The sequence below is a fragment of the Labeo rohita genome, chromosome 17 (genome assembly GCF_022985175.1).
Source record: "Labeo rohita strain BAU-BD-2019 chromosome 17, IGBB_LRoh.1.0, whole genome shotgun sequence".
Classification (NCBI taxonomy): domain Eukaryota; kingdom Metazoa; phylum Chordata; class Actinopteri; order Cypriniformes; family Cyprinidae; genus Labeo; species Labeo rohita.
In genome coordinates, this window is record NC_066885.1 from 4,631,301 (window position 1) to 4,642,582 (window position 11,282).

The 11,282-nt window shown below is 34.9% G+C and overlaps 1 protein-coding gene and 1 long non-coding RNA gene across 3 annotated transcripts; one reads left to right on the forward strand and one right to left on the reverse strand.

Annotated features, from left to right (window-relative positions):
* Nucleotides 1-30: 30 nt before the first annotated feature.
* Nucleotides 31-727, forward strand: LOC127179705 (uncharacterized). Its single transcript, XR_007829543.1, has 4 exons — nucleotides 31-68; nucleotides 276-360; nucleotides 462-514; nucleotides 620-727. It is a non-coding gene; the product is annotated as an uncharacterized LOC127179705 (long non-coding RNA).
* Nucleotides 728-3,394: 2,667 nt separating this feature from the next.
* On the reverse strand, nucleotides 3,395-10,833 carry LOC127179704 (NACHT, LRR and PYD domains-containing protein 3). 2 transcript variants are annotated; one of them, XM_051133394.1, is made up of 7 exons: nucleotides 9,773-10,833; nucleotides 8,387-8,539; nucleotides 6,018-7,883; nucleotides 5,399-5,572; nucleotides 5,014-5,175; nucleotides 4,688-4,734; nucleotides 3,395-4,385 (listed from the first exon to the last, which is right to left on the reverse strand). In XM_051133394.1, exons 2-7 carry the CDS (start codon nucleotides 8,452-8,454, stop codon nucleotides 3,826-3,828), a joined length of 2,877 nt encoding a protein of 958 aa, XP_050989351.1. In that variant the 5' UTR covers nucleotides 8,455-8,539; nucleotides 9,773-10,833; the 3' UTR covers nucleotides 3,395-3,825. The 2 variants fall into 2 exon arrangements, with proteins under 2 accessions (XP_050989351.1, XP_050989352.1); XM_051133395.1 differs by lacking the exon at nucleotides 8,387-8,539.
* Between the last annotated feature and the right edge of the window lie 449 nt (nucleotides 10,834-11,282).

An 11,282-nucleotide genomic window follows, 5' to 3' on the forward strand; every position in this document is an offset into this window, starting at 1 on the left:
GCACCTTATTACTGATTTTCTGGAGCTAAGCTGTTCAACTACACAAACTGTCAACACACTCTCAACAGGTAAATGATGTTATTCTTAAATTTAAATACAAATTTAACTGTAAAATTGTATCTGGTTTCCAAACAAACATGTTATTTCTCTTCTTTTTTGATCACATGTAAATGTGAGCAGCTCTGTTAAGCTAAGGATATTTCTCTTCTCCACCAAGTAACAGAGACTTTTTGTTAGAATTTTTTAATTAACACTTATTTAATTATTACTAATAGAGGCTACACTCCAAAAGATGAATCATCACTGATTTTCTGGAGCTCAGCTATCCAACTACACAGACTGTGAACACACTCCCAGGAGGTGAATGATTTCTTTTTTAAAATGTCTATAATTAATATAACAAACTTTCAAATTGTAACTGGTTTCCTACCAATCATGTCTTTTTCTTTTTTCTATTTAAGAGAACATGTAAGTGTGACCAGCCCTGTTCAGTTAAGGATACTTCTCTTCACCAGTAAGTAACAAAAATATTTCATTTATGGTCCTTTTTTGTTAGTTTTTACAAAAAAACAAATGGAAGGAGACACACTGTAACTCTAAACTCAATTGTGCATTTCAGATGCTGTCATATCCTACAACATTGTTATCTGTAGAGAGAAACTGCCACTCAGTCATAACAAAATACACATAATGGTGGACTTACAGGCATCATAGAGGATTATGAAATTACAGCATTTCACTGGACCTTGGTCTTAATTTCAATATTTTCTGTTTCTGTTTGTTTTACTTTAAGCATTTATTTTTGCTCAGTGTCAATTGTCATTTATTATTACATTCTGCTAATAACTGTTGTTAGAGCATTTTTGCTACAAATTCACATTATTAAAAAATAAAAGTATCTAATTGACATATGTTGTTATTTTTATGTAAACCCCTAGACACTATGAGATATTATAATACCGGGCAGATAGAGGAGTAAATATTAATTATTAGATTGCTGTTAACATGGCAACATCTTGACCCGCCTCCCAGTAAAATAATCTCTAGTATTTCCTGGAACGGGATAAATTCTATTATTTCTGTGAATCTCACTTGTGTAGTTTCTGTGTGAGGGCGCCCTCCAGCAATGAGACATTAAACAGTCAGAAACAGTCCGTCCTGAAAATGGCTTTGTAAGTATATCTGCGACCAAATCAATTTCTTCTCCTATGTCAGCCATAGTGATTCTGACAGCCCAGACAGCCCACCAATGGTTGAGATGAAGGCATAGGTAATCTAAATGTAAAAATAAGGGAATGCCCTGGGTTTAACGAAAAACAAGCTTCTGAACAGTCACTAACTAGCTTAGCCACTAGCTGCCGAGTTCGTCCTATTGACGATTGATGCCTACTAATGTTGCAGTGTCCGATAGATATATTTTAGTTTTTTTGACTAAGATGGAAGGCATTTCAAGATTAATATATCCTGCACACACAATAGCCATTTAAAATAGAACCATAAAAAAATCAACCAGGTTTACTTTGGTTACATATGGTAAAAGAAAACCCTTTACATGAAAAGAGTAGAGATGACAAAAGGTTTTAAAGATGGAGGTTTACAAGCCATTGATTTTGATTCTATAAATGGGACTCTAAAAATAAAATGGTTGAAATCCTTTGTAAACAACAAAAACTTTTGGTTTCATATTCCCAGAGAATTTTTTAAGAAATAGAATTTTTACTAAGATGTGATTTCACTGTTCAACGTCTCTCAATTAAATTTTCCCAGTTTCACCAACAGGTCATGTTGTACTGAAAGATTCTATATAATCATAACTTCACACCACACAATACACCATTATGGAATAATAGATATATTACAGTTAGGAAGAAATCACTGTATGAAGAGAACTGGATGGAGAAAGGTATTTGGTCAGTGTCCCATTTAATTGATAGACATAATGGTATTATGTCATATGAAAATGTTAGCATTAAATATAATTTGGTTTGTGATCGGGCCAAATTTGAATCTATTACTAAAATCATCCCTAAATCTATTGTCTGTATAAATTAATGAAACTCTCTCTAAAGAAAATCTCCCACCACTTTTAATTGAAGGTTGTGATTTCAAAGAAAGTCAACTTTCAAACAAATGATTAGAAATGCATTTAACAACATTTCTTATCCTATAGTAGTTTAAACTCAATCTCTATCCATCCAGTGAATATTTACGACTACGATTTGGATTTGGCTTTGATAAATGTATATTTTGTGATGAAATTGAAACCACAGAACATTTATTTTTGCTTTTGTCTGATATTCATGACTGGCTATACCCAAAGTTACCTCACCTTAGAAATTTCCCTGTGAAGGACATTATCTTTGGACTTGTAATGAATAATAACAAAGATGACTTTCTTGTTAATAATGTACTTCTGGGAAAAATTTTATACACACAAATTTAAGTACTTGAAAGTGAAACTAATGTTTTGTGCATTTTATAATGAGTTTATTTCTTTTACAAAAGTCCTCAAAGTGATCAAAAAGAAAAATGCAATAAATCTTTAGTCCTTAGAAGAATATGATTTACCGAAAGAAAACATAGCCCCTTTTATTTTATTATTATTATTATTTTAAATATGTGTATATATTTGTACTTCTTCATGCACCTGTTCTGTATATTCTAATATAAAAATGTACTATTATTGCCATGTTGTAGTAATTGCTTAATTGAAAAAAAAGTGTTGTTGTTTTGTCTCTTGCTTTTCTTTTTCAGCTGGCCTGCTGGTATTTTTCTGTTTCAGTGATGTGCTGCAGTATTTGCAGGGGTTGAAAACCTGAAAGGTTGCTGGAGCATAAACTGAGCCTCCTATTTTCATCCTCCAACATGTGCGCAGGAACCTCTCCTTTATCATCACTGCATGTGAAAGTGTCTCATACACCAGACACAAATACTGAGGAATATGAAACATTTAGAATGTAAATATTATATGACACACTATTTAGCAAATTATACTTAGCCAAGTATGTTATGTGCATCATTGTCACATTTAAAATAAAACATATCACTAAGTTGCATATTTATTTTGTTTAGGCTAGTTAAGAAATATCAATGCAATCTAAATAGCAATTGTTACAAAGGCTATCTAGATTATCCTTCCAATTAACTCAACAACACATCTCCAAAAGGAAAGTAGATCTATAGTTAAATTCAGAAATGCACACATGCAACTCAGTACACATGAAGTTTTTTAATATTTAATATAATTAAATTATATATTCAAGTTAAGAAAACCAGAAACACACATACGTATCTTTTAAAGAAAGTTTTATTTATTTATTTTATTGGTCACTCATTACAAAACTGAGAACAATTATTGTTGTAATTAATAACTTTCTATTAAATGGTAGTTTTAAAGCAACAGAATAAATATATAATTTGAGGATTTAAAAAAAAATCTCATAATACATCTTAAGACACAAGCTGATGATTGAATATTTTCTAATAGATTCTCCAACTCTCCTGAGTCCCACAAGGACTAAATCTGACATGAGTTTGATCAACATCTTCAACTCTATTGAACAATTAGTTTGACAGTGATTATAAGAATGAATGATCAGGAAGAGATGTCAAATTCCATATGGAGCGAAAGGCTGGTGATACACTGGGCAACTTTTTGAGCAATGTTGCTGGGCAACTTTGGGCAATGTTGCTATCAACAGGCAATCAGACGAGACACAAGACCACAACTGATCTAAATTATCCAGATAGAAATTTGTCACACACAAGTGTTGTGAGTTTAAGAGAGACATAATGTGAGTGGTTTCTTTCACTCAATTGTGTGTCTCAATTGTTTCTCACTGGAAGCTGTTTAATCTCACACAGAGACACTGAGCTATCAGAATAAACTGTAAATCCAGCATAGAGGGGTTCAGTGAATGTGGTGTTGAATGTGTATAAGTGTGTGAGTGTGTGTGTGTCAGAGACTCTGTAAAAGGACAGAGTGCCAGCCGACCAGTCCAAATACACTCCTACTCTGTTATAGCGACGTGAAAGGGCAGATATATATGTGATCTTACTATTGTGTCTGACAGATAAACCATTATTAACACAGTTCAGACACCAGGACTTTTCATTGAATCCAAACCAACAGTCATCACTCCATCCTTTCCTGCTGATTCTTTTGTATGTCACTGATATATAAACCCCAAACCCACTCCATTCAACCTCCCAGTAACAGCGTCCAGTCAGACTCTCTCTACACAAAATCTGATAACGCTCATCAAATCTCTCTGGATGATCAGGATACGACTGCTTCTCTTCTACATACGTCACCTTTCTGTTCCTCTCAGACAGAGTGAGAAAAGTGTTTGCTGTGTTTAAATCCAATGTGAGATCACATGCATCTGAACACATGAAGAAAGATTACAACATTTATAACAACCCAACAAAGCAACACTGATCAAAATTTGTATTTTATGGTTTGAAGAAACTGCCTTCAAAAATGATGGAAAACCTGAAATCACCTACAATGAGATAACCACCCAATGATCCCTTGTAAAGAGAGACTAAGGCTTCACTTACACCTGGCTTTATCCTGCATTTTATAACTGGATGGTATCAGGAATGTTTTAGGTGGATAACATTTACAGTACACCGTTTATTCCAATGCAATAGGAGACTTTGTGTATGCGTGAGTGTGACTTACATTTCCGTAGTCCAACTGTAATCCTGAACTCTCCTCCATGATCCACACTATATAAACAAAAGATGTCATACTAATTTTGCATATTAATGAAGAAAATGTCTCAGGTTACTTGTGTAACCCATGTTCCCCGAATAGGAAACGAGACACTGTGTAGTGATGATGCAATGGAAACACCATTGACTCATGTAAATTCATTGGCTGATGGCACAGGCGCTACCTTAGTGATGCTAAATCACTCACTTTAATACTAGTAAACGCGTAAACAGTATGTACTATGTGCTGTGCACAAACACACTTGAAAGGATGATTATTAGTGTTGAACATACTTGAGTTTATCCAGTCTGTAGTTTGGATCAGAGAGCAGCTTGACTAATGATTGTCCTGGGTGATTGTAGCTCAGATCCAGCTCTCTCAGGTGTGAGGGGTTTGAGCTCAGAGCTGAAGCCAGAGAACGACAGCCTTCTTCTGTCACCATACAGCCAGATAACCTACAAACACACACACAAACACTCAACATCACATCATCTGACACTGGAGATCATCTCAAACTGATTCAGATACTGGAGTGTATATATAACACGCTAAACAATTACAAACCCAAAGCCTTAAAACAAACTGAGGTCTGCTGATATATTATAAACACTCAGGAAATCATGGCCAGAGGGTATATTTAATTTCATAATCAAGTGAATCATTGTCTGTTTTTCTTACCTCAGTATGTTGAGGTGACAGTGTGAACTCTTCAGCCCATCACACAGAAGCTTCACTCCTGAATCTTGCAGATCATTGTTACTCAGGTCCAACTCTATCAGTGAGGAGTATGATGACTGTAGAGATGAAGACAAAGTTTCACAGCACTGACCAGTGAGATTACAGCCAGCAAGTCTATAACACAGAATGAAATATGATTCAATAAAGAGGAGATGGTGGGTTAAAATATTGTTTTCTGTGTTCTGCACATGGCAACGATCACATATCAACTGCATGACAAATTTTCTATTCTGCTTCAGGAAGTGAACTCTAAATATTGACTGACAATCATCTTAAAATTAATTTATTAATACAAAAATATAATTTTTTGTAAAAACTCAGTTGTAGTCCTATATTTGTAAGTAATTCTTCATAACAGTGCAGTAAAATAAATTAAATAAAAGATCAACACAAATGAATGACAGTAATTGTTCTTGTATAGTACATGTAAGGAATAAATGATTTCCCTTTAAATTAATGTAATGTCAAAGAAAACATAATTTGATGGAATTACAATGCTACTGTCTCAACAAAACAGACACATTTAGGTTAATCTCCAGTCACATAAATTAAAACTCACAGAGCTTTTCTGCAGTTCAGCACAGCTGGTATCAGTCTCCTTCTACCCTCATCTGATGTGTTGTATTTCTTCAGATCAAACTCATCCAGCACCTCCTCTGACATCTGAAGCATGTAGGCTATTGTTGAGCAGTGAGATGGAGACAGTTGACTTACTGAATTATTCTCTGATTTCACAAACCCCTGAATCTCTCTATGCAGAGACTTATTGTTCAGTTCCAGCAGACAGAGGAACAGATTGATACATCTGTCAGCTGAAAGACATTCAGCACCCTTGATTCTGTCTTTAATGTACTGTGTGATTCTCATGATGGTCTCTGTGCTGTTCACTGTGTGTGTCAGTAGATCCTGTAAGAGTATCTGATTGGACTCCAGTGAGACGCCCAACAGGAACCGCAGGAAAATATCCAGGTGTCCATTTTCACTCTTCAAAGATTTAGTAACTGCTGCTCTTATTAACTTATACAAAGAGATTTCCTGACTGTACCTCTTATATTCTTCACTCTGAAAAGACTTCACTGATTCCTCATTCTTGACTACATGGGAGTAGAAGAGGTGTAAAGCAGCTAGGAACTCCTGAAAGCTCAGATGTATGAAGCAGTATGCTTTCCTCTGATGAATCACAAATTCCTGCTTAAATATCTCATTGCAAATCCCAGAATACACTGAGGCATCAGTGACATCTATGCCACTCTCAGTCAGGTCCTCCTCATAGAACATCACATTGCCCTTCATCAGCTGTTTGAAAGCCAATTCAGCAAGTTTCACAATCACGTCTCTGTTGGACTTCAGGAGTTTCTCTGGATCTCTCTCATCATACTTCTGATTCCTCACGTTGATCTGAGTCAGCAGGAAGTGGATGTACATTTCAGTCAGAGTTTGAGGGATTTCTGCACTCTCATCTTGTTTCAGGAGCTTTTGAAGCACAGTGGCTGTGATCCAGCAGAAGACGGGTATGTGACACATGATGTTGAGGCTTCTTGATCTTCTAATGTGTGAGATGATTCTGTTGGCTTGATACTCATCACTAATTCTCTTTCTGAAATATTCTTCCTTCTGTGGCTCATTGAATCCCTGAATTTCTGTCACATGGTTGATGTATTTTGAGGGGATCTGATTGGCTGCTGCTGGTCTGGAGGTGATCCAGATGAGAGCAGAGGGAAGCAGCTCTCCTCTGATGAGGTTTGACATCAACACACCCACTGATGAAGATTCATTCACATCACAAACTTTCTTATCATCGGAAAACAGTGTAATTCTGCTTTCATCCAGACCATCAAAGATGAAAACAACTTTACACTCCTCATAAATCTTTGAATCCATATCTTGTAGCTCAGGATGAAAATCCAGCAGAAGTCTGTGAAGACTGTACTGGTGATCTTTAATCAAGTTCAGCTCTTGAAATGGAAGCACAAACATGAAATCTACATCCTGATTGGCTTTTCCTTCAGTCCAGTCCAGAATGAACTTCTGCACAGAGACAGTTTTTCCAATTCCAGCGATGCCTTTAGTAAGAACAGTCTTGATTTTGGTTTTCTCCTCATATCCTGGTTCATGTAAGAGTTTAAAGATGTCATTGCAGTAGACTGGAGTGTCTAGTGTTTTGGCTGTTTTCTTCATTTGTAAAATCTCATGTTCTTTATTCACTCCTTCATTCTCTCCCTCTATCATGTAGAGCTGTGTGTAGATCCTGTTTAGCAGGGTTTGATTCTCTTGTAGTTTGATTCTCTCAAGTAAGATCTCATATTTGTTCTTCATTCTGGTTTTGTGTTGGTTTTTGACTCTTTGCCTGATGAGGGTCTGACAGTCAGAGTCGGTGCAAGTCAGATAGGGCGTCACTGATCTAATCACTTCATCTTTTTTCACTCTGCAGAAGCAATTAAATAAAATAGTGACAAAGTGTGAATTTTTCATATATAAAACCGTGATCTGCACTTACAAAAATAGTTGCAGTGTTTACAAAAATAGTTTTACAATGATTACCAGCAGGACAAAACACAAATGTTTCAGCTCAAGGCCTTCTTCACTGTACACAATAAAGAATGTAAAATGAAACATTTAAAGAAGACCATTTTTGTGAGTGTGCATCATGGTTCCATATACAAAGTAGTTAAATCTAGAAAAAAAAACATTTAAAATATAATTCCAGCACAAATTTGGCTTTTAAATTAAACCACATTCACACAGAAGTGCCAAAAGTTGGTTTACCACTGTTAAAACATATTATTATGAAAGGCCAAGTGATTAATTATTTCTTAGGCATAATGAAAGATGTCATGCACCTTTTTTTTTTGAACAGGTGACAGTCTAGGGACAATATGTAGCTGTGTTCATGATGTGTTTATCACATTACACCTTGTTTATACTCACTCAGGATCAGAGGTCACTGCTCTATCACTGAGATTGTTAGGATTATTCATGGATGCAACACTCTCCATAGACACACAGCTGGGTTCTAGAGTTCCTGCTTTATGTGTATGAACATCCTCCTCCTCCTCCCTCCTCTCATAGAGACAGGCAGTGCTTTAAAAATAGATAGTTACACTTATGCTACATATCAGCAAAATATTGCACAAGCCATACTGTATTTTATCGGCAAGTACTTCAATGGGTGAAGAGTAAGAAAACATTTGCTAAGAAAATTTAATTAGCGAGCTGGCCCCACCCCCAGACCTGTATATCAACTTATATTTCATATAGTTGACTGTTATCAAATATGATGTAGGGCAACAACTCCATAGATGCCGTTGTGCCCTATAATTCAAGATATTGGTGCAAAAAAATGCTCCTGTATGTGTTTTGTCTCATAATTGCAGTATATATATCACATATTACACAATATCACAGGCAGCAAGAGCAATATGACACAAGCGCTGATTTTGTCTATCACAAGCTTAAATGTGATTTTATACAACAATTCAGTAAAAGAGAAGTTGATATTGTGTTATATTTTAAACATATTATGTGCTTTTGCTCAATTTTGCAGAGAACATAATATCTTTGAAGCCATGGCAGAATTATTGTGCGTCGCCGAGCAACACAGCTGTGTTTAGTTTCTGAATGAATCTGTGTTTTGAACGAATCATGTGAATCAATGATTCAAAGACCCATTTATAAAGAGAATCATTTACCTCATTCCTGAATGAATCAGCCATTTAAATGAATCAAATTGAATGAGTGAATGACTCATAATTTTTTAGCGTATCATTTCATTAACAACAGTTGGAGATAATCATCCTCAAACATAATACTGAACTTGGTAAAACACAAGCCTCTTAAATTCTAGTCTTAATATTTTTATGTGTTTTTAATAATTTTCTTTAACTGTTTAGCATCCCATCAGCCGCCACTGGTCTAACACCTCGATCACATCAAGCACATCCTGCTCTTTATTTTCTCATTCAAGCATGTTTCTTTATCATTCTAAAGAGTATATAACTTTTAGTACTGTGCAATGTAGATACATTTGTATACTGCAATATAAACCTTATAGCAAAATCCCTAACAGATACTTTATACAATTGCCATGATATATACTGTCATACCAGCCAGCCCTACTTGATATAGTTTGTTCACATCCAGACCTGAAATGTGAAAAGGGTCCATTATGATTCTCAGACTCCTGCTGTAACACTGTTGAGCTCATTTCTGAGGATCATTGATCACCTTCAAATAGATTATTATACATGGATTTACGTGATATTAAATATTAATAGACATAAAAATGAATCCAGAAATGTGTTGGTTCAAACCTACCTGTCTCAACAATGAAGATCAAACACAAACTTAATTCAGATCATAAATCCATTCCGTCTCTAGATACCAGCATTAAACTGAACTGCTCTCAAACTGATTGACATTATTCACAAACAGCTTTTCTCTCCTGAAGTTGTTCATGTTCTTCCTTTAACAAAAAACAGCCTGTTTGCTGAAATAGTTTCACTATCTTTATCTGTTTATCTTTATTTTTTGGTTCAGTCAGTTTCTGCTATTTTCTGTAATTCACAAAACAAAAACAGAAACAATGTTGACTTTTAACAGACAAACCAGTTTTCTTCCCTTTCACATACACTATGACAATGACAAAGTTAAGGATCACAGACACAACATGGCACCCTGTGGATCACACACAGAGATTTAATCACACAGCTTTTACCTTCACTTTCAGTCTCTTGTCAGTATGTGCACAACTCACGCAAGGAAGAAAATTCCACAAATAACTGCAATTGCAGGTTTTCAAACAGAGTTGGCGACAAAGAGGCAAAACTTACAGACTGCAGCTTTAAAATGGTTGATTCATTCAGGACGCAAAACAGTGCTGTGTCTGTTTAGAATAGAGTAAAAATATGCAATATGGCGTCTAAAAGCTTTATTAAGCGTTAAATTGCTTATTGAACTGTTGCTTAAAATCAGTATCACATTTGTAATCATGCTGATTTTTAGAGGTGAAAACTGTCACTGTCTGATATTGACTAACTTTCTTTTTGTGGTATTTTTATGCATAACTGTATGGGGAGTGTGTCTGTGTGTGTTTCACAGAGAGAGAATAAGACAATCAACATGAATGTCGCTTTGTCTTTCACAAAACATAGCTAACTCAGAGATATCATAACTAGCTACCATATTGATTTACAGTCCTAAATATTTACAGCAGTGCTGGCCTGTAGGTTTGTGGGGCAAGATAATGAAAATAAGCCCTAGTGTAAAAAACTGTGATAGAAATTTGACGAGTGAAGAGAAAGCACATAAAATTGTAAATTTGCATTAATTGCAACACATTCAACAAACATATGTAAAAAATGTAATCAAATGAAGAAAAAAATAGGAGTGTAAGTGGAGCTTAAGTAAAAAGATACACATGACAACAAATAAATAAAATATAAATGAAGTATACACAAAAACTAAATAACATAAACAGAGCATAAACAAAATAAACATAGGCTTACTAATATTCATAAATGATAAGGAATGCAGGCTATTCTAATTGTTTTTAAAGATTGATTGATGATCACATGAAAAAAAAAAACATAACATGTTAAATGTGGCTCAATTTTTCCTTTTATGACAAGTCTGTCTGTGATTATGGGCATCATTGCATGTATAAAACAAATACTACCGCAATAAATATTATGTATATAGCAGTCAAAACATCCTTTTTTCCAGCTCCAGAAAGATATTGTTTGGTTTTGATTTCTTCACTTCAATCTCTCTTTCATTTTTTCATAAAAAAAAAAAATTAAAATAGCATTAATGTGTAACAAGACTC